The sequence below is a fragment of the Eptesicus fuscus genome, chromosome 8 (genome assembly GCF_027574615.1).
Source record: "Eptesicus fuscus isolate TK198812 chromosome 8, DD_ASM_mEF_20220401, whole genome shotgun sequence".
NCBI classification, from domain to species: Eukaryota; Metazoa; Chordata; class Mammalia; order Chiroptera; family Vespertilionidae; genus Eptesicus; species Eptesicus fuscus.
The window spans coordinates 91,865,332-91,889,640 of NC_072480.1; the positions used below are offsets into that span (position 1 = coordinate 91,865,332).

Below are 24,309 nucleotides of genomic sequence, written 5' to 3' on the forward strand. Positions count from 1 at the left end.
AACTTTGTTCGGGCTGCCATAACAAATACCACAGTCTGGGTGACTTAAACAACAGAAATTTATTTTCTTATAGTTCAGGAGGTTGGAAGTTCAAGATCAAGGTGTTGCAGGCTTGTTTTCTTTTGAGGCCTCTCTCCTTGGCTCGTAGATGACCATCTCCCTCTGCCATCTTCACATCTTTCCTCTCTGTGTGCCTGTGCTAATCCCTGCTTATTAGGGGACCAGTCACATTGGATTGGAGCCCACCTGCCGTAATGACCTCATTTAATCATGTTTACTCCTCTTTAAAGGCTCGTCTCCAAACACGGTCATATTCTGAAGTGCTGACAGTTATGACTTCAGATGTGAATCTGAGGTAGACACAATTTAGCCTATAACTTGTAGTATGATCAACAACAAAAAAAGAGGCTCTAAGGATTGAAACTGTAGCAAACAATATTATTGATAGAAACATATAAAAATACATAGATTTCACATTTATTCAAATTCAGTACAAGTTTAATAAGGTTGCTGCTGCATGTAACATTCTTCAACCAAAGTGAATAAAATATTTCTGCACCAGCAATAGCAATTTAAAACTGTATTATCAAATAAGATACATTTTACCATAGCAAGAAAAACTATTAAATATTTAGTGTACCTAACAGAGGTACAGATGTTATTATATATATTTTTTTTAATTCAATGTATTGGGGTGACATTGGTTAGTAAGATTATATAGGTTTCACATGTACATTTCTATGATACATGATCTGTATATTGCATTGTGTGCCCACCACCCAAAGTCAAATCAACTTTCGTCACCATATATTTGGCCCTTTACTCTTTGCTACTCCCTACACCCCCTTCCCTCTGGTAACCATCATACTGTTGTCTGTGTCTATGGGTTTAAGTTTTCTATCCCACATATAAGTGAAATCATATGGTTCTTAGCTTCTTCTGACTGACTGACTTTGCTTAGCATAATATTCTCAGGGTCTGTCCATGTTGTTGCAAATGGCAGTATTTCATCTTTTCTTATGGCTGAGTTGTATTCCATTATGTGTATGTACCACATCTTCTTTATCCAATCCACTATTGAAGGACTTGGGTTGTTTCCATGTCTTGGCCACTGTGAATAATGCTGCAATGAGCATAGGGATGCATATATCTTTATGAATAACCGTTTTCAAAAATGTTAGGGTGGATACCCAGAAGAGGGATTGCTGGGTCATATGGTAATAACTCTGTTCTTAATTTTTTGAGGAACCTCCATACTGTTTTCCATAATGGCTGTACCAGTTTACATTCCCACCACCAGTGAATGAGGGTTCCTTTTCTCCACAACCTTTCAACACTTGTTATTACTTGTCTTGTTGACAATAGCCATTCTAACAGGTGTGAGGTAGTATTCCATTGTAGTTTTTATTTGCATTTCCCTAATAGCTGGTGAAGTTGAACATATTTTCATTTATCTGTTGGCCATTTATATGTCTTCTTAGGAGAAGTCTTTGTTCAGGTCCTCTGCCCATTTTTAAATTGGATTGTTTGTTTTTATTTTGTTGAGATGTATTAGTTCTTTATATATTTTAGGTATTAAACACTTGTCATGGCTGTTGTTTGTAGATATCATCTCCCATTTGGATGGTTGGCTTTTTGCTTTGTTGTTGCTTTCTTTTGCTCTACAGAAGCTTTTTAGTTTGATATAGTCCCATTCACTTACTTTTGCCTTTACTTACTAATTTTCATGTAATGTATGTATATTAACTGTATAATAAGACAAAATTATACTCATTTAAGAAAATTATATGAATCCTTTAAAAGGCAACTATAATTCTAGGTAACTGAGTTCAATCCATCAAGTATTTATGTTGTACCTATTTGCAATACTGCAATATAATTCTGACACTAACTACCCGGAGTTATTGTCAGACTCGACAGGTTTAAGGACCCAGCCCCCAATAAGACTGCCTTCATTTCAGATGCCAGCTGCACGTTCAAGGTTCCCAGGCTACCCATACTTCTGACCAATTGACTACAAATCCATGCAGTTCCCACAACTCACCTCAAGTTCAATAATTTGCTAGTCTGCCTCATAGGACTGGAATCTTCTACACTTAAAATTACAGTTTATAATAATTATAAGGGACACAAATAAGGACCAGCCAAATGATGACACACATAGGGCCAAGTATGGGAGGGCCTCAAACACAGAGCTTCTGTGCCCTCTCCCCATAGACTCAGGTATGTCACCCTCATGTCACATCAGTGTTGTTCATCAACCTGAAAGCTCCGCTGAGCTTTGGAGTTTCATTGCATAAGCATGATTGATTGGATCGTTGGCCATGTGATTAAACTCAATCTCCAGTCCCTCTCCCTTCCCCTCAGAGGTTGGCTAGCTCAAAGCCCCAACGCTCTAATCACATGGTTGTTTTTTCTGGTGATCAGCATCTTAGCCTAAACTCAGGTGTGACCCATGGATATAGAGTCTGCCTCCCAGGAATCTGGACAAAGCCATCAACTTCTTTATTATACAACACTGCTACATATAAGAGACTAAGATAGGTACCAGAGAGGGGAGAGAGATTCCCAGCCTGAACGGAAAATAGATTTTAATAAAATTTAACAGTGTTTAAATTTAACAGAAGGCAAAGAAATGAGTGTGTCAGTTGGATGACCTATATCAGAAGAAACTAAATTATTACTGAAATAAACTGCTTAGAGTCAGTCAGGATCTGCCGGTCATTTACTAGTCGTGTGACCTCGGGTGAGTTGTGTTTTTTAAGACTCAGTAAAATATACAAAATGTGGATTACAAATTTTACAATTAAGTGAGATATTGTAGTAGCCACATTGAGGGCACTTAATGAAAGGTAGCTATGCTTTTTTGGTCTTAAATGCTGGCCAAATACATGGAAACAGTTAAAATAAAAGTTAATATATAATAGAGATGATAAAAATTAAGTGTAGAAAATGCATTTAAAATGTTTTTAAATCTCTTGCTCTAACAAAAATATTTGAGTTTAGTGTTGTATAAACAGTAAATACCCCAGATTTTCATCATTATTCATACCTGAATTTTTACCTCTATGCCATCGCTACCCATTACCTGGTGGCATCTATACCTGCAGTGCAGAGACCACAGCATGAAGGAAAGGAAAGCCAGGATTCACGGGTGGACTTTAGAGTCCCTAAATCCCCTAAAAATACCTCTCCTTTTTTTGGCATCCAGAGATTTTTTATTTGCATGCTAACTCCACTTTTTAATGAAAGGGATGATTTCTAAATGTCACAGAACATTTTCAGGTAAAATTACATCAGGAAGGGTTTGTCTTAAGTGCTGCTAAACTCAAATATGCATAAAAGTCACCTGGGCATCTTGCTGAAAACAGATTCTGGTTCAGCAGGCCTGGTAGAGAACTGATAGTCTGCCTCTCTAACAGTCTTTTAATGATGATGGAACCATTTGATGGTAGGTAGGGAGTCTCATGGTTCCATAATGATGGTTGGGCTACAGGACTTTGAGTAGCAAGAATCAGACCTAGAAATAGAAGTGGTTTCTAGTGTTTTCTTCAGTGTGTTCTTTAGCAGACTAATTTTTAAATTTTGAATTATTTCAAGTTATCTCTCCAAATCCTTTAATAATTTTTCTTCACATTTAACTAAACTATAATTTTCACTTAGTTGTTTTCAACACAGTATATAAATACATTCAAAATTATTTTAGTATATAAAGTGTGAATCAAATGTTTAAATTTTCCAAAAATATTTTCCCCCCATCAGCTGTGATAGTTTGATTTTAAAAAAAACAACTAATCAACAATTGAAGTCTGTGTTCTTTAATGACTAAGGTAAAATTAGAAAAGAATTGAAAGTATACACAATAACTTAATGTCCTTGTCCTCTAATTTCATCTAATATCATAATTCTTTGAGTCACTATTAAAATATTCTCATTCCTTCCTGATAGAACCCTTTGTCCATTTACTTCTACCACAAAGCCCCCTAAATACAAGAGGCTACAGAAAACAGTATGTGAAGCCAGGGGATCACCTCTGACCTTAATTAGGAAGTCCACTGTTTCAGTGGCTTCCATAAAACTGTCCTTTTCTAATTGGCTCCACAACTTACTCACTGTTTTATCTTAATTTTATTATCATATATACATTATTCTAATTATTAAATTTATTTGCAATTTTTGGTAGCTCTAATTGAGCTACCAATTGTAGCATCTTTATCATTTATTTTATATTTAAACTCTGGGCAAATGTTGGCTTTTGTGGTTGAATGAACTATGGGTAGAGAATAGGATAAATACAGCCATGTCTCAGGTCTCCTAAGTGAAGAATTTTTTTTACATAGGCATTTAGATATTTTTTTTAATCTTTTTTAGAATTAATTTACCTATTAATCAGCATTATGATACCTTATGTCATAGGAATTAAATCAAATGCTCTCTGAAACACCACCAGTTTGGAAAGGATCATCAAAGCTATTTCGAAACCTTAAAGAAAGAGGTAAGTTAACTTTAGTATTTATGTATTTGAATATTGACACAATATTGACACTTATACTGTTTATATATACAGATTTTCCTCATACTTAAAATAATTTTACAGCTATGTGTACATAGAGAAAAACTGAAGAGAAAAACACAGAAATATAATAATGGTTATTTCTGTGTAATGGGATTAAGGGTGGTTTTAATTTTACTTTTTATATATATTATTATATATTGTAAATTTTTTACAACAAAATGAACTTTCACAGGTTTAAAAAAAAAAATTTTTAACCATATTGAAAAATATAGGCTGTAATTACCCATAGAAAGCATTTTTCAAAAATACTGATTTTTAAATGTCTGTTACTTACAGGGAATTACAGATTTTCTTAAGTTTAATCAATATGAAAAAAAATTATTGAATCTGTGGTTGGCCATTCAATTTGAACATGTTTCTTTTAAAAACAACACTTACCACAAAATTCATTTATTTCAATTTACTCTGTTACCCATATCTGTGTATCTAACTTAACTCACTAATTCATACATATAGTCAAATTATATAGTTTTTATTGCAATTTTTTACAATGTAATTTTTGTACATATTTATGCAAAAACTAATAAAATCTTTAAGATTAATTTAATCTTAAAAAGGAATTTTTTTGAAATATTCTCAAGAATGAGAATATATAATATTAAAATATTAAAGAAATTACATAAAATTACCTTTTTTTTCATCATTTTTAACTAATACTGGTTGGAAAATGTATTTATCTAATATGAAGACAAATAGTTTAAAGGAGTACTTGTAATCCATATATTTTGTCTAATAGAATTAGAAATTCAAACTGCTTCCACCTGGGTCTCATGGAATCTGAAAAGAGGAGACACTTTACCTTTTATTTTAGGCCTCTCATCATGTAGGGTTTTTACCTCTTCGCAAAATCTGGGCCAAGGTATCTTTAAGGCTCTTAGAAATTTTTTCCTGGAAGTTGTCTGAAAGATTGCTGTTCAGATTTTAGGGTGGGATGATGAGGTCAGGACATGTGTTCCACCAGATCAATTTGAACAACATCAGTAAGATGGAACTGTGGAGACAGAGAGCCCATTTCCTGATCCCATTTCCTTTTTTCCTTCCTGCATTTATTCTTTCTTTTTCACTTTTTTTTTTTTTTGAGGGATCCCTATGGAATCTAGGTATTGTATCTTTATATACATTGACCATTCCAGAATCTTTCTCCCATAGCATTCATGGCAGTCAACCAGAACTATGTCTATAGGTCACAATATTCTAGTATAAACAAAAGAGGGGAATGCTTTCAGGGCCTCCTGGCTCGGTCCCTTCATGTCTTCTGACAAACTGCCTGACAGTGACTCCTCTTCTCTTTGTTCTTTAACAAAGAAGGTAGCTTCAGAGAACACCAGGTAAAATGGAGGTTTAAAGTTCACAGTCTGATTGTATAAGGATTTTTTATACCCTTTAACCAAACATCAGGACTATCTGGTATCTGGTTAAGTGTTATTGGCTTATTCCCGACTTTAATTTTCCCAGGATCTACTTGGAAAGTAAATTAATGCATTAATTCTAGTTTTGGCTTTTATAGTCTAAAAGAAAGAATTTGAGTAATAGGATGTATATTTTTATTTACCCCACACTAACTCCTTTTAAAGTTTGTAATTCTGGGATTACAGAGAACTCAGGCTTCAGTATACAGAAAGTATAAGCCATTTAAATAAAATATAAACTTCTTAGATTACATTTAATAGAAGCACTAAGTTTACAAATGATAATGATAACTTATGTCAGCAAAAGGATAACTATAGAGTTTGTTTTTGAATGTAGTACAGAAATCAAAATTCTAAGCAAGAATTGTTTTATAAACTGCTACTAAGAATTAAGCATTTTACAGTGTCAACCATTTCCAACTTTTTTGTTTTATGTTTGATTCATACACTGAAAACTAGCCATAAGTTTAAAAGTTGCAGCTACAAGTAAACATTATAATAATTATTTTTATTGCCAGTATATCTAGAAGCATTATGGTAATTTTTATAGGTTTCTACAGAGACATGAAACAATGAAAGTAAAATTAATTTTGTTGCTCTTTTGGGTTATGATTTAATATTAATAGTTTAGTCTCATTAAACAATATTTAGCATCTTCTTTAAAACTGTAAGTTCTTTATTAATATTTATTGCTATATAAGAATATTTTACTTGATAAATATGAAGGAAGTGTAATATTTTTACAGAGCATAACTGGTACTGTTTTTCTTCTAGGTGTGATTTCTTACACAGAATATCTTTTCCTCTTGTGTATTTTAACAAGTAAGTGTACTTAATTTCTGGATGCAATTTTTTAAAATCAGAATTTGTAGAAAACAGATTCTTTCTTAGATTCTCTTAAAACACTTTAGGTATGTCTATGCTGTTTTGCAAAATTCATGTCAGAATACCCACAGAAAATGCTAAGCATGGCATATCAAGGGTCAAAATCATAAATATTATTATGGCTTATAGTATATTAGTAAAATGCTCATAAATTATAAACTTAACTAGAGGCCCAGTGCATGATTGAATCATGCATGTGTAGGGTCCCCTACACGCTTTTGCTTTCGATTGCGGGGGAGCTGGGTGCCTGTCCGCTGGTGCACCAGGCCTTTCAGAAGCCTCCGGCTCGGCGGAGGCTTCAAAAGGCCTGGTGCCGGAGCAGACAGGCACCCAGCTCCCCCGCTTTTGATGGTCCACGGCGGGACGTGAGCTTGCTGCCCCAGAGGCCCCTTCTGTTCCGCAGCACAGCCATGGCGCAGATGCTGAGCTCGCGCCGCCGCTGGCGATGCAAGCTCAGCGTCCCGCTAGCCCAATCGGCTACCCCAGCCACCCCGAGTCCCGCCCCCTGCGCCTCCCTCTGGCCCAATCGTGGGCGTAGTGGAGTGATGGTAATTTACATATTACCATTTTATTAGGTAGGATAGGTAGGCTATCTATATCAATCTCTGTGTTTTAGTTTACATGGGAGCCTAAAGGTAGGACATGTAATGATTTGTAAATGTCCTGCTACACTCATTGGAATCACATTTTCTGCAAGACTAGTGTGAAAGAATATCTATCTATACATCTTACATCCTGAAATAGCTTCATTTTTCTCTTCCTCTTATGTGCAGCAATTCTTATGAAATATATGAAGGGTCTACTAAGGTTTTCAGTTAAATTTCATTGCATTTAATGATGGAACTGTACTCCAGCCACCTGACCTTTCTATTCCTTTATTCCCACCTCAGGAATTTGTACTTTCTGCTCCCTCTGCCCTCAGTGCTTTTCTTCAAGATCCTTATGATAATAAACATTATTTAGGTTTCCTTTGAAATGTGAAGACTTAGAGAATTCTTACTTGGTCATCATTTCTAAAATTCCTTGTATTTCTAAAATAGCTCCCTCTCTCATCTCTTCCTTTTTATCCCTTTACAGTGTTTTATTTTCTTCATAGTACTTAAATCATTTGAAAGTATTTGTTTATTGGTTTACATATTCTTGTCTGTCTTGCCACACTTGAATGCAGGGTCTATGATGGCAAAGATTTTATCTTTTTTGTTCATTTCTGTATTAAGAACAGTGTTTGACATGTGGTAGCCTTTTAAAACATAGTTGGTGAATGAATGAAGACAGGCATGAATGAAAGAATATTGGTGGTGGAATTTCCCATGTGGGGATTTGTGGAGATATATGGAAACAAGAACTCTCATGATTTGAGTTCAGTCAATAATGAATGTTAGCATGAAAATTACAGGAGTGGGTGCCAAAGAGCATTTCAAAGACTTCTTAAAAAGTTATCTTGTTATCTAGAATAACTGCAGATGCAAAATTTGAAGTTAATATATACCTAAACCAGTAGAGTAAGACTAAAACAGAACTGGTTAAGAAAGCCATGTGTTGAGATGGGACAAGATATGGTTTAAGGGTGTTGGAGAAAACACATAGGGTGGCTTTTGCTTCTATGGGAAGGTAAAGACCTTTGGGTGCTGTAAATCTTCTTTTGCAATTCAGGATCCCTCTTAGAAACTTCTAGGAGTTTGAATTTTAGAATTATGGATACTGTTTAGGTTAGAACCAAGAAAAATGTGAAAAGAGGACTAGCAGGAGGTAGGTTAGATCACCTATTACCTATCTATAGTTTTCTCCTCTTTGCTTTTTATTACTTTAACTTTATTTTCCCTTCCAAGTAATGCTTATAAGGATTTCCTTTCTACATATATTTTATGATCTTTTTAAAGCTTAAACTTGGTTATCAGAGATGGTATAGCTTTTTATTTCTTTCTCAAGTGAATAATAATGAAAATAAGTGTAGATTCCTAAAATACATGCAAGAAAGGAAATTGCATAAAAGACTGGCTTCCGTTTCCTTTATTTTCAGAGACAGTTATTACCAACTAAGAAAGTAGATCTCTGTACTTCTCTTTTGCTAGGTTCAAAATTTCACAACAGGTAGTGGCAAGTGTAGCTGTGGGAGGTCCCATTTAAACTTTTTGCCAGTCATCTCAAAAGAGTAGGTCAAATGTTTTGAAAAATGCATGTATACTGAGCTCTTTTAACAGCATGTTCAAATTTTCTACTGTCCATGCTTTCTTCTTTATGCTTTAGAAGTGAAAAGAGAAAAAGGATTGAACCTCATTGTAGGGTTCATAAAATTAAAACAGTTCATAGTTTGTGAAAGCCTGTCTTTTTCAGAAAATTAATTATTCTTTGTATTTTGGGGATAATTAGGAATTAATTATTTAAGCCTCTTATTTCATATTTCTGTTTTTGAAGTTTAAACTCTAAAAGTTTCAACCCAAATATGCAATCTCTCATGTTTGACTTTTATTTTCATTTCTATTATAATTTCCTCCAGAATTTGGATTACTTTATTGTGTCATATTTATTTTTGGAAGGAAGATAGTGAAATTTTACTGTCAGTGCAATGTAGCCAGTATCACACAATATTTTTAAAGTACATTATCAATTCTGTTACTAAAAAGGCTAATATATGAAGCAGAAATGTGTATACTTACATACAGCTTTTATTATAATTAATAGCAACATGTTGCTTTAATTTATTGCTTAAAGAAATTATTTTTGTACTGAATATAAATAACTGTTTATAACTAATATGGACTTTGTACTTTAAAGCCATTTCTCATTTCACAAATACTCCTCTGTCTTTTCTGGCAGAGCCTCATGCAGGGTTTAGAATAGCTTTCAACATGTTTGACACTGATGGCAATGAGATGGTGGACAAAAAGGAGTTTTTGGTGGTATGTATATTATTTGCTCAATTTTTATCAATGATTAAATATTAATTCCTTGTATTTTTATGTTTCACATTATTTAAAATAACGTTGTAGAAGCAAGAATGAAAATTTTATGCTTTCATGTATATTATCATATTCTTTGAATAATTTTTACATTGTAAAAATAAATTATATTCCATGGATAAAGATGGTTACAGTTGTATACACATTTTCTGGAAGTTTGAAATAAACATTTTATTTTGAGTGGATACCCAGTGAGTGCTCAGACCCCAACTTATCAGCCACCCAGTCACAACTCTACCGTAGGAACTTCCTTCCTTCTCATACAGGATTTACAATCACTGTTCTTCCTGTTCTCTTTCATTCACTTCTGCCTTGCATTCCAGTCTTGTCCCCATTTTCCTGTTCTATTCTCCTCTCTTTGACCAAAAGCTGATCTAAAGAGGAAAGAGAGAGACTGCTTTTTAGATATTTGTCCTTTGATCTTTCTCACCTGACTGGTCCTGTGTTGTTGCTGGTCTAGCAGCATCATTCGTCTTATCATTCATTTCATCACCCCCAAGTTGCTTCCAAAATTTTTCAATTTCTTTTTACCCAGGTATTTCTGCTCCTACTTCTGTGGCAAAATAGCTGTTACATTGTTACATTTTTTTCTCCAAAATAGAGATTAACATTAATTTATTCCTTACATTAACAAGGTCTACTCATTTATGTTCAACTCTATATTTATCTATATTCTCCTAGTAAAAAATGACATATATATAGCCATTTTATTTTCGATTTTTCCTTTGTAACAAGCCATTAAAAGTCCTGAGGAAACCTCTTTACTATTTTCTTCAGATGCTTGAACATGGAAGAGAAACCATGAAATCGTTTTTTTCCATGGTAGGAAAGACAAGAGATAAAAATCCTCATCAAAAGCTAATTAGTAACCATTCGAAAGGAAGCAAGCAGAATAATTGTTGGTATCTATCAAAAGGCTTAATCTAATGCCCATGTAGTCCTCGCCCCTGAGTACAGTCCCTGAGCCACGCCTTTGGAGCTGGAGCCATGCAGGACCCCTCATTTTCAGGATGGTAGGACGGTGAGAGTTTTCAATATCATTGCAAAGACAGAGCTATGTTCTTAACATCCTCAAATGGACAGATTTCGTTTTAAATATAGTTTTATTATGATAGTGTACAACTGTATTTTAGGGTTTTCCTAATGGGCCTAGTAATCTAAATAATTATCAATAGGCTTTCTGTGGCAACACTGCCAGGTTCCACCCCACTGACTTAAAGATTGACCTTTGGAACTCAGTCCATTGGAAGTTGCCTATATAGTTGTCTTTTGGAATACTCTCCATTTTTGGAGATGGGAGGTAAAAACATTTATGTAGAACTTCTGTTTCTACTCTAGACTCATTAAAACTGCCCTCTCCTTAAAGTTGTGGTTTACTTTTTGCAATGGCTGTACTACTTCCTCATGTATGATGTTTGTTTGCAAACAGCAAAGAGTTCTGAAAGCAGAAGGTGGAGTTTGGCTGTTATTTGTAGAGGCTTAAAGTCCAATTCTCATGCCTGTTTACAAAGTGATTATTAATAACCTTTGCTAAAAAAAATTTTTCACTAAGAAAAAGTGTGGAGATGAATTTAGATGTTAATAAATTATATTTTGTATATTATTTCATATTTTGGGAGATAATACATTTTATTTGACTTTCAGCTATTGCCATACAAAGTGAAATGGAGAGTTAAGATAGCTGTGTACATTACACAGACAAAAACAATAACCTTACCAGAAAACTTAGGTTTCCATTTGTAAAATAGGATTTTAGAGAAGAAATAATATTTATAATAAGAGCTAACACTTAGTGAGAAGTTACTGTGTGACAGGCTAAGTAATTATTTGTAATATTTACTCTGCACAACATTCATATAAGACCTGTCAATTATACCTCCATAAAGCCAGAGGAAAAAAATTTCCTGTAAGGTAAGGCATTATCTCTACATTCCTGATGTGGAAAACAAGCCTTAAATAATGAGAGGAACTTTTTCAAGGATTATACTTGCAGAGTCCATGCTCCCATTACAATGCTCAATTACCGGAGAAAACCTTAGAGGTCATCTAGTCCATCTTAATTTAATATATGAGCAAATTGGAGCCCAGCGAGGGTTGAGTGGCCTGTCCACCACCTTAGAATTGGTGTGTGACAGAAGGTGGGCTCAAATCAGAGACCCTGAGTTCTATTCCAGTGTTCTTTATACCCCAGTGGGCTTCCTCTCTTTTTATGTTTGTGCCATATGGACAAAATAAAACTATAATTTTGTACATTTTACTAACTGGGTTGCTGATACCAAAGGGTGTATTTTCTTTGGTATCAGCAACCCACAGATAAATAGGTAGGTACTGAGAATCTCTTGTTTGATATTGATTGGTTTTTTTCAGCTTCAAGAGATATTCAGAAAAAAAAATGAAAAGAGGGAAACTAAAGGAGATGAAGAAAAGCGTGCAATGCTGGTAAGAATAATTTATAGTAGTTTCAGGTGGGTTTTCTGGATAAGAATTACATTACTTATGTTGAAAACAATAAACTGTAACTTTGAAAACTTTCTAAAGTTCTAATATAGAAAAATTGCTTCAGTGTTGATGTGTATTGATACCAATATTTATATCAAATATTGATATTACATATCTGTATCCATAATTACATTCATTAAATCATTTTATTCATATTGTTGTATTCCATGAGATTCAATTACAGATTAATATAAATCATTATGCATATACAATTTAAAGGGGAATTGCAAAGATTTCATTACCCATGTAGAATTTAATGCTACTATAACTATGAATGTTGAAGTAAAAACAAGGTAATAATGTTATTTTGCATTCTTAGAAGTATATATTATAGATTTTTCTTCTGGGATGATGTTTTCATCTTACTCCAAAGGTAGAGTTAAGCAACATTTCACTCCATTTTCCTACCAGTTTTCTTTTGCTTGCCCTAAATATTTCAATCTGACAGCATCCCAGGTACTGAGTCCTTATTACCAGGCACCATACTAGATACTTTGCCTGCATTTTCTCATTTAATCTACCCAGCAATTCTCTTATATTTGTAATTATAGATGTGGAAACTGATCATTGAAAAGGTTAAATATCTTGTCCAAAATTACATAGCTATTAAATGATAATTCCAAGATTTGAACACATGTCTGGCCAACTCCAAAATCTATACGTTTACCCACTGTAGCATATTTCTTCATCTAGTACTTAGATAGCAGAAACATAGTGAATTTTGTTGGCATGTAAATGGTAATTGTTTCATTTGCAAATTAGTGATTTGCATTGGTCTACCAGGAATTCAAATAATTAACATACATAATTTAATTAATTTCATTTACCTAGGTTAGCTATCAGACTATTTCTTAAAATACCCTCAGCACTTTATGATAATATAGCTCTCTACAAATGTTTGTTACTATGTTTAATTAGTAGTAACTTAATGTTAATAGCCATCATATTTTAAATAATGCAAATATGAACTGATGAGATTTTTGAGTTTTGAAGCTATTAAAATTGAGAGTGAAAATATATGGATTATATTAGATAGCATAGCACAGGGTTTGAATATCAGCTCTGTCCTTAATACCTGGGTGACCTTGAAAAAGGTCCTTAACATCTATGTGGCTCAGTTTCTTCACTTTTACAAAGGGGACAAGAGGAGTAATGATCACATGTGATTCTTAAGGATTTAAATGAGCTAAAACAGGTAGTCACTTAACAGTATGTGAAATAAACACTCAAGAAGGAATTAGTAGAACCATGTAGCTACTTAAACTGAATATTTACATACCCAAATCAAAATTAAAAAAACCAAATATAAAAATATTTACATGCCAAATAAGATTAACTGCTTCAGAAAGAGAGAGGAAAATGAACATAACATTCTTGAGACACATTATTTGCTAAGCTCTGTGCTATAGCTATTATAAATTTCACTTCCATTTAGTCCTCATTATGTGTCTCCCAGGTAAGTACCATATCTGTTTTACAGATGAGAAAACAATCTTAGATTCATTAACTTGCCTAAGGTCATGGCACTGTAAGAGCAGAACAAGATTCCTTCGCAGGTCTCTCATACCATTTCCATGCTACATCTAGATTTCCCCTATCGCATATAGAATTGCCAAAGCATGTCTAAATAAAATCACATACTTTGGAGGAACAAGTTTTACTCAAGGCAATAGCTCCATCAGAAAGTTACAATTGAAATGGTTGAAATGAGCACATTATAAATAATGTTTAATTATATGAGATTTTTTAAACTTTGCTACTCATCTTTAACATTTATCCCACTTGTGTGTATGCTCTGTATATAAAATGTAGCATGATGATTTGCCCTTCCTAATTGATTACTTTGTCATCTTTTTCTTTTTTCCTTTTGCTATACTTGGGTTCATTCTGAAATGTGACACTTCATTTGGCCCTTTGTGCTCTATGTCAGCGTCTTCAACTGTATGGATACCATTCACCTACTAATAGTGTATGTACAATAATTTAAATATTCTTTATGTGAATATCCCTCCCCTGTTATACTTGATAATGTTATTTTGGTATATAAAACTATATATGCTACTGAAATGTTTAGGAATTTATTGAATATAAGATGCAACCAAGCCAAATTTTTTTTATTTCCTTCCTATATTTATGAGAAGACTAAAATTTACAGAGTAATTATATATCTTCAACTTTAGATTGAAATAAAGAAAAGATGAGTGAACAACAACCAACAACTCTGGTAAACAATTGAAATTTTTAATTTTCAGCAGTATTTGAGGAGTTAAATACAAATTATGGAGCAGATTTTCAGACTGTGCTCCTGCAAACACAGGCATTTTAAGAACTAGGTCTATATATCTGACATACATTATTTTCTCAGTTCTGATACAGAGGTATGTTAATGGATAGACTTTTCTTAGTTTTCAGTATTTCTCCCAATTTTTTTTTCTAAAACCTTTGATGCCTGCCTATCACCTATGGTCTATACAAAAGTCTGGTATAAGCTGACATTAGATATGTTTAATCTATCAATGTATCATGTTATTTCTCAAAGAGGATTATGATTTTCAGACTCTTCTTTTCCTGACAAAGTTAGTTCTGTAAATGATCTTCCAATATACTCTTCTTATGCTAAGCTTTCTTCTTTGCTTTCTCCTGGAAAGTTGAGCTTGTTGGTTAGCCCAGCTACTAAACAACTCAGAGTAGGCCATGCCCCTTTTGATTTTAACATGCACGATTCATTTAATTTCCCCAAGGTTAGAAGGATCCCTCAAATTACCTAAGTTCCACCTAAGTAGGCCTTTGAATTCAGGGTGATGGACTCAGCATAATGCAGGTCAGAGTGTTCAGTTATAGTGTGCAACTCTGTAAGCAGCTGTGCTGCCTCCTGTGTTGGACAATCAAAAGTCCAAGACACAAAACCTGACTCTGTTCTAGATTTGAACATATGCTGGAGGCTGATTCGGCATAACATAAACCTCAGATACCTTGCCAAGGTCGCAAGGAGTGGACCTAGAATGGGTTGGCAAACAAGCCAAGTCCATGGGACTGTAGGACGGACTAGTTATTTTGATTCTTTACAAGATACTTAAATTTTTTCTACAAAATTCACAACTGTTTGTCTTTAAATATGGTCTCTCATTTTCTTAAAATTTTAAAAAGATTCCTCTAGTAATCATTTCAAAAATTGGTAAGAATATGGAAGATAAATATCTTAAGTTTATAATACCATATGTCCTGTGAAACTTAATAAATGTTAATACTTAGGACTTTATTATTTATTTTTCTAATCTAATATGTCATTACATGAGCCATTTTTCAACTATGGCAATTTATAGTTTTCCTTTAAATTCATAATAATAATTTTCAAAAATGCTAACAAGGAAAATTCATTTAAAATTAGAAAATAATCAGATAGTGTAAAAGTTTATTTGAAATACGATTGGTGTATGTATTGCACAAATATATTATTAAAATATTATGAATTAACTGGTAATTATCTGCTGGTTTCCAGAGCTGTAGATGAACTGGAGTGATCAAGTATCTAATTTGAGTCCAGTTCATGGAGCTGAATATAACCTAAGATTCTAACCTTAGGAAGAAGTTCCTCAGTAAAGGGAGAGGCCCTCTTGACTTTCACTATAGAGACAGAGATTCTGTGTCCTCTGTAGTACCCTGTTCCAAAATTTAACCAATCCTGCAGTAGATTCTATCTGTATTCTGTCAAATTATTTCTTGGTAACATTTCTTGCTTCAGTATTCATGAAGATCATTACCTTACAACTTTCTGTTCCAAACAACCCTGATTCTTTTCATATTTCTGACATATCCAACTGTTGATTATCTTACCACTGTAATGAAAAGACATATTAAAAATTCAAAAGAATAAATAATGCAAAAGTGAAGTATATTTGATTTTGGTATGCCTTATGTGACTTTTTAAAGTACTTAAAAATTATCTTAATTACCCTTTATCCATTGTCGTAAAAAAATGTACTAGCTTTTATACAATTTTATGATATATGTTGAGATGTGTTTTATGGACTAAAAGAATTTTAATATTTATAAATGATCTGTGTTTGAAAAAAATGTGTATGTTCTAATTTGGGGTTTAGGGTTATATTTTTAAGATAGATAATATATCAAAACATATATTAGAACAAACTTATTAATTAAATGTTTTAAATTTCTTGTTATTTCTAATGTTTTTGTCTGCTTAATCTTTCAGTTAGTATGTTAAATTATATGTTACAATGATAGACTTGTCAATTTCTACTTATAATTATGTTATTTTTTACTTTATATACTTTTGAAACATTGTTATTGTCTATTTAAGAATAGAAATTACTTATGTCTTTTTAGTGAATTGACTCTTCTATAATATACTAGCCCTAGATATCTAGAAATGTTTTTGTCTTAAAATCTATTTTGTTGTTAAAATAAATATACCACCTTTATTTTTATTAATATTTTGTTATTTTTGTATTTTGTGGTTTTTTATTTTCTATTTTTCCCTCTCATGATGATGAAGCTTTTCCTGATTTTTAAAATATATTTTAGTTCAGAAATTTACTGTTAAAAAAATAAATAATAATAAAAGTTTTACCACCATATAGCTAAAAAATAAACATTGCTGTGTCCCAAAAAGCTTCTTCATATTGTCTCTCTAATGATAATCCTTTCCTCTTCTCCAAAAGATAACTACAGAAATAACTTTTATGTAAATCACTTCTTTGCTTTGCAGTTTTACCACCTACTTATGTATGCATCATAAATCATATAATTTAGTTTTACCCATTTTGGAACTCATATAAATGGGATCATATTATATAAGTTTTTCATGTTTCTTCTTTGACTCAACATCATGATTGTCCATTTCATTTTCATTGTTGTATCTAGGTCTAGTTCATTCACTGTCATTGCTGTAAGCAGCAGTTGTCAAACATTTTGGTCTCAGAACCCCTTTACATTGTTGAAAATTATTGAAGACTCAAGACCCAAAAGAGCTTTTGTTTATATTGGTTATATCTATCTATATTTACTAATATTTAACATATTAGAAGTTACAACTGAGAAATTTAAAAATATTTATTATCCATTTTAAAATAAAAACTCACATGTTAACGAACATTTTAATGAAAAATAACTTCAAAAATGTAGTGAAGATAGTGGCATTTTTCATTCTTTGCAAAACTATTTAGTGTCTGGCTTCATAGAAGACAGCTGGTTTCTCATAGATGCTTCTGCAGTCAAGCTGTTGCAGTATGTTATTTTGGCAACAAATACTCTCAATTGCTTCCCTTGGAGTGACAGGCTCACTTGGTTCACTTAAAAAAAAAAATGTCTGCCAGATACCAAAGTCTAAACAACCATAGTTTGTCTGTCAGTTGTTCTTTCAAGTAAAAATGATTGTTCATGAAAAGAAGTGGCTACTTTCCTTTTCAACACTAACCATCACACAAATGGTTTTTTCTGAAGACAGTCATATGACTCTAGTAGGCAGGAGAAGTGCTTTATGCGTGCTTCCAGTCTCTCCACACCAAATATTGAAATATGTTCAAAGGTCAGTTTAACAAAATTGTAGGTTTATTCTTCAGCAAGTATTCTTTTTATTCCTTTTATTGAAATTAAAACTTGTTTAATTTAAATTCTTTATTGTTTAAATTATTACATAAGTCTCCTTCTCCCTCCCCATTGACCTCACCCCAGCCACTCCCACCCCCCAGCACATGCCCTCACCCCCCCCCCACTCTCCGTGTCCATTGGTTATGGTTATATGCATGCATACAAGTCCTTTGGTTGATCTCTTACCCACCTCCCTCACCCTCCCCTCCCTTCCCTCTGAGGTTTGACGGTCTGTTTGATGCTTCTGTGTCTCTGGATCTATTTTTGTTCATCAGTTTATGTTTTTCATTATATGCCACAAATGAGTGAGATCATGTGATATTTATCTTTCTCGACTGGCTTATTTCACTTTGCATAATGCTCTCCAGGTTCATCCATGCTGTTGCGAATGGTAAGAGTTATTTCTTTTTTATAGCAGCATAGTATTCCATTGTGTAGATGTCCCACCATTTTTTAATCCACTCATCTGCTGATGGGCACTTAGGCTGTTTCCAAATCTTAGCTATTGTAAATTGTGCTGCTATGAACACGAGGGTGCACATATCCTTTCTGATTGGTGTTTCTGATTTCTTGGGATATATTCCTAGAAGTGGGATTACTGGGTCAAATGGGAATTGCATTTTTAATTTTTTGAGGAAACTCCATACAGTTTTCCACAGTGGCTGCACCAGTCTGCATTCCCACCAGCAGAGCATGAGTGTTCCTTTTTCTCCATATCCTCTCCAGCATTTGTTGTGTGTTGATGATAGCCATTCTGACCAGTGTGAGGTGGTACCTCATTATAGTTTTGATTTGCATCTCTCGGATGATTAGTGACTTTGAGCAAGTTTTCATGAGTCTCTTGGCCTTCTGTATGTCCACTTTCGAAAGTGTCTATTTAGATCCTTTGCCCATTTTTTGATTGGATTGTTTATCTTCTTTTTGTTAAGTTGTATGAGTTCCCTGTAAATGTTGGAGATTAAACCCTTATAGGTGATAACATTGGCAAATATGTTCTCCCATGCAGTGGGCTCTCTTATTGTTTTGTTGATGGTTTCTTTGCTGTGCAGAAGCTTTTTATTTTGATGTAGTGTCATTAGTTTATTTTCTCTCTAGTTTCCATTGTCCTAGGAGCTGTATCGGTAAAGATATTGATATTACATATGTCTGATATTTTGCTGCCTGTGGATTCTTCTAGGATTTTTATGGTTTAAGTCCTTTATCTATTTTTAGTTTATTTTTGTGTATGGTGTAAGTTGGTGGTCCAGTTTCATTTTTTTTGCATGTATCTGTCCAATTTTCCCAACAGCATTTATTGAAGAGACTGTCTTGACTCCATTGTATGCTCTTGTCTTCTTTGTGAAATATTAATTGAGCATAATGGCTTGGGTCCATTTCTGGGTTCTCAGTAAGTACATTCTTAAGGGAAACATTTTTTTTTTAAATGTGAATAGATGGGATTGAAGAATGTAATGGCTTTGGTCTTTGGTGCCACCATTGTTCTTATACTAAGACGTCAGCAGTTTTACCCACTGTTGCTTTTGCAACATCAGTGCAGCTGTCAATACAGTACCAAAGGCAAAGGAATGTCTTTAAGATACTTTGAAGAAGGTATTTGTTTTACATTTTGTCTAGCTTTTTCATTTATTCTCATTAAGAAGATTGGTGCTGTTTACTAGCCTGTCATTAGTAAAAGTCTGGTATATCTTTTTCAACCTCTCTCCTTATATTTTAGATGTGTTTTTATTAAAAGTATAGTTTGTATATTTTATAGGTTCTTTTTTATCTGGGTTGATAATCTATGCTTTCTAACTGGAAAATTCAGTTAATTTACATTACTATGATTACTAATTTATTTGGATTTATTTTAGCCATTTTAAATACTTTTCTTCTTTCTTACCTTTATATTTTTCTCTATACTCATTTAGAAAACATTCCTCTATATTCTTGAAATTTTAATAAGTATACTTAAAATAATACAGTCTTAGATTAAGCCATATCTTTACTCTCTTCCTTAAAAATAGATTCTTAAAGTGCTTTAATATCTTTCATTCCCCTCCTGGCATGGCTACTTGACATTCCACAATGTTTACCTTTGTCGGTTTTTTAATACCACAAATTAGACTTCTTAAATATATACCATCAGCGTTTAGAATTACTTACATATTTGCACTTCTTACTCACTAAGCCCCTCCTTAATCTCACCCCTTGTTAAATTTCATAATCTTATACTCACAAACTATATTCTCAAATGAGTGTCTTCTGGTAAAAATTTTTAAAACCCTCTTTCTGAAAATATCTTTACTTTGCCCTTATTTTCTCCAAGTTTTATTGAAATATAACTGGCATATAATGTTGTATTAGTTTAAGGTGTCCAACATAATTTAATATATGTATATATTGAAAAATGATTACCATAATAAATTTAGTTAACATCCATCATTATCCCATAGTTACACATTTTTTTCTCGTGATGAGAACTTTTAAGATCTCTCATAGCAAATTCCAATATAAAATACAGTATTGTTAACTATAGTCATCATGCTGTATATTACATTATTTATCTTACTAGAGGCCCGGTGCACAAAAACATGCACAGGTGGGGTCTGGCCGGCCTGCCCCAATCAGGGATGATCAGGCTGTGCTGGCCTGGGGGGAAGGGGCTGTGGGAGGTTGGCCAGTCGGCCTCTCCCCCAATCAGGGTGGGGGGTGATTGGGGGCAGGGCCAGCTGGGGGGAGGGGCCAGGGTGGTTGGCAGACTGGCCCTGCCCCCTGGTCAAACTCCCAGTCAAGCTCCCGGTCAAGGGGACAATTTGCATGTTAGTCTTTTATTATATAGGACTAGAGGCCCGGTACATGAAATTCATGCACTGGGGGGGGGGGGGATGTCTCTCAGCCCAGCCTGCACCTCTCCAACCTGGGACCCCTTGGGGGATGTCTGACTACCGTTTTAGGCCCGATCCCTAGTCGGACATCCCTCACACAATCCGGGACTGCTGGCTCCCAACTGCTTGCCTGCCTGCCTGCCTGATTGCCCCTAACCGCTTCTGCCTGCCAGCCTGATCACCCCCTAACTGCTCCCCTGCTAGCCTGATTGATGGCTAACTGCTCCCCTGCCGGCCCAATCGCCCCCAAGTGCCCTCCCCTGCCAGCCTGATTGCCCCCAACTGCCCTCCCCTGCAGGCCTGGTCCCCTCCAACTGCCCTCCCCTGCCAGCCATCTTGTAGTGGCCATCTTGTGTCCACATGAGGGCAGGATCTTTGACCACATGGGGGCAGCTATATTGTGTGTTGGAGTGATGGTCAATTTGCATATTACTCTTTTATTAGATAGGATAGAGGCCTGGTGCACGGGTGGGAGTCAGCTGGTTTGCCCTGAAGGGTGTCCCGGTTTAGGGTGGGGGTTCCCTTGGGATGTGGAGTGGCCTGGGCGAGGGGCCTGTGGTGGTTTTCAGGCCAGCCACGCCCTCCGGTGACCCAAGCAGAGGCCCTGGTATCTGGGATTTATTTATCTTCTATAATTAAAACTTTGTAGCCTTGAGTGGAGGCCAGGGCCGGCCAGAGCGGGTGGGAAGCTTGGCTTCCTCCATTTCCGGGAAACCCAAGCCTCCTGTTTGCTCCAGCTCCGTGGCCGTCGCCATATTTGTTGGGTTAATTTGCATATTCGCTCCTAATTGGCTGGTGGACGTGGCTTGTGGGCATAGCAGAGGTACAGTCAATTTGCATGTTTCTCTTTTATTAGTGTAGATTCTGGTCTTCTGGCTTCTATTGACATTGAAAAGTCAATTCTAAGTCTAATTATTATTCTTTTGTAGATAATCTTGTTTCCTTTCTTGCTACTTTTAAGATTTTTTTTTTGCCTTTGGTATTCTACAATTCTATAGTATATCTTTTTTACTATTATCTGTTATGAAATTTATTGAACCTCTCAAATATGAAGATTGTTTACTTTTATTCTTTAATGTTCACTGAACTATCTGTCTTTTACCTCTTTTAACAAAGGCGTAGACCTACCTTATACTCTGGTAAGGAGGCCTAAAGCTCACAGAGTCATCAGAGACACTAAGACTGAAGAAAGTCTTTGCCAGTTTTTCTACTATTTACATATCGTAACATTATAATATCTGTTTTATAATCACAGCACTCAGTTATATTGGGCATATTCCCCTATCAGTCTTTCCTTAGCCTGCATGTGTATGTTCTGATTTTGTGTTTGCTTTGCATTTCTTACTATTAAAATCTATTCTAATTTTTATGGCTACCTTAAGTTTATTTTAAATATTCTATTATATTTTTCTGGTATTAAAGATTTCTATTAGTTTTTCATGTTCTGAAAATTTACTTTTAATTACATCATCCAAACCATTAATTAAATCATTAAATATTGGCTCCTGAACAGACACACATATAGGAATGGCCAGGAAAACTACTGATATATTAGCCATATTTCCCTGTAATTGCATGCCATATATTTATTTAACACAAGGCATGATAGTAGTTGCTGTGAGAACATTGCCCCTTTCCTCAGAAACTTTATAATTTAAAAGACTTTAATGCAGCCATTCCATTGTATATTCTAGCAAAATTTAACTGGAAGCTAAATAAAAAATTGGAAAGCTTTCTTCAGAATGTGACTATTAAGCTGTTATGTTCTAAATAAGACTTTTATTTTGTTTTAAAAAGTGATATATTATCCTCGCCCTAACCAGTTTGGCTCAATGGATGGAGCTTCGGCTTGCGAACTGAAGGGTCCCAGGTTTGATTCCGGTCAAGGGCATGTACCTTGGTTGTGGCCACATTTCCAGTGGGGGGTGTGCAGGAGGCAGCTAATCAATGTTTCTCTCTCATCGATGTTTCTAACTCTATCCCTATCCCTTCCTCTCTGTAAAAATCAATAAAATATATTTTTAAAAAGTGATATATTATCGTGATAGATAAATACACATTCTTATTTTAAAATATAGTAACACGAAAAGGAGAAAATAAAAAATATTCTAATGCCACCATTCAGAGATAATCAGTATATTGGAGTATACTTACCTCTTTTCTATGCGCAGGAAATACGTTTTTTCTATAGAGATACATGTCAGTAAAGTTTATAAAATTGATTTTATCCCTTAATAGGTTGTAAATATTTTTCTAATGTCATCAATGTGTGTGTGTGTGTGTGTGTGTGTGTGTGTGTGATGTTGACAAGTGTTTGGAAGTAGGGAAGAGGCTTCACAAAGCAAGTCATCCCTGTAACCCTCCTAAGAATAATATAGTAAGTCTTATTTTGTAGTTTGATAGATTTAGTCATCCTTTTCTTTATCATGCATTAACCTTCTAAGTTACAATTTAAAAGTATATCCATGTTCAAAATGTGTGGATAATATTTGTACAATATTTAATCTGGATACCATTTATTGAGGTTTATCATACCTATATAAAAGAAAGCGAACTGTGTTAGTTCTATATTCAGCTCATTTTACTTATTTCGCTTATAATTTTAGTTAAAGCTTGTTTAGTTACTAAAGGGGGTGATGAGCAAAATGTCATATGGCTAAATTTACACTTATGGTAATAAATATCTTTGTTATACTAGTATACGTGACTCCTGAATAATACTATACTATTAACATATTTAAAGATTTTATTCAAATACGGGCAATAGGCAGTGTTTTCAAGTAAATAATGAATTGAAACTTAGATCTTTGAAATAATCCTCAGATGCATTATAATTTTATTAGTGGCATCAGACTTTTAAAAATTAACGCACATACACACATAAATAAAAGTGCTCTCGTCATCAGCTGCTACTCCTAAGTGTACTGTGCTGCATTTTCTTCCCACAATAATCAAAGAAATTCCAAGCCCGAGAACCTGGGAAGCCTTCCCTGGTAAATCTGGACAGAAACTTACATTTAAATATTTTTGAGTCTTTATAAACTCTTAAGTTTGTAGTTCTGCATTTTCATATGAAGATTAGACTACACTTCTTAGTCTAGATATCCTCTTCTTCAGACTAGCCAATACTGAGGTAGAAGCTAGTGTTCTCTCCTCATGGTAATAGCAAGTACCTTATCTATTCACAGCAGACACACCTATCAAATCCCTGAGGAGCTTTGAGTAAACTGGCTTATTTCTTCTTGACAATTTTCAGATTAGTTTAAATATTGTTTCCCTGAAGTGTGGACACAGTTATTTTGATCCTTTGATGCACTAACACAATGTTGCCAGCCAACAATAATTCATTTTTAAATTAATCATGGTTTTTATTGGTTGCTACAAAATTTCCCCAGATCTTCTACAAATGAATTGACTTCACATCAGGCATGAATAAAATTTTTATTTCACACTTTCTTAGAAGTTACGCATGTTTCAGTAGAAGGGCATGGGGGAGGGTTGAAGAA

At 34.2% G+C, this 24,309-nt stretch overlaps 1 protein-coding gene and 1 long non-coding RNA gene across 2 annotated transcripts in view; one reads left to right on the forward strand and one right to left on the reverse strand.

Moving 5' to 3' along the window:
• The window catches only part of MICU3 (mitochondrial calcium uptake family member 3), a 73,258-nt gene that overhangs the window by 31,361 nt on the left and 17,588 nt on the right, over positions 1-24,309 (forward strand). The window contains exons 4-8 of the mRNA XM_008146223.3: positions 4,417-4,495; positions 6,760-6,807; positions 9,688-9,770; positions 12,198-12,269; positions 14,260-14,298. Coding sequence (XP_008144445.2) covers positions 4,417-4,495; positions 6,760-6,807; positions 9,688-9,770; positions 12,198-12,269; positions 14,260-14,298 — 321 coding nt within the window. The remainder of the gene's footprint in view (positions 1-4,416; positions 4,496-6,759; positions 6,808-9,687; positions 9,771-12,197; positions 12,270-14,259; positions 14,299-24,309) is intronic.
• On the reverse strand, positions 3,373-5,455 carry LOC129150006 (uncharacterized). The gene is made up of 3 exons (XR_008556787.1): positions 5,376-5,455; positions 4,405-4,482; positions 3,373-3,520 (listed from the first exon to the last, which is right to left on the reverse strand). It is a non-coding gene; the product is annotated as an uncharacterized LOC129150006 (long non-coding RNA).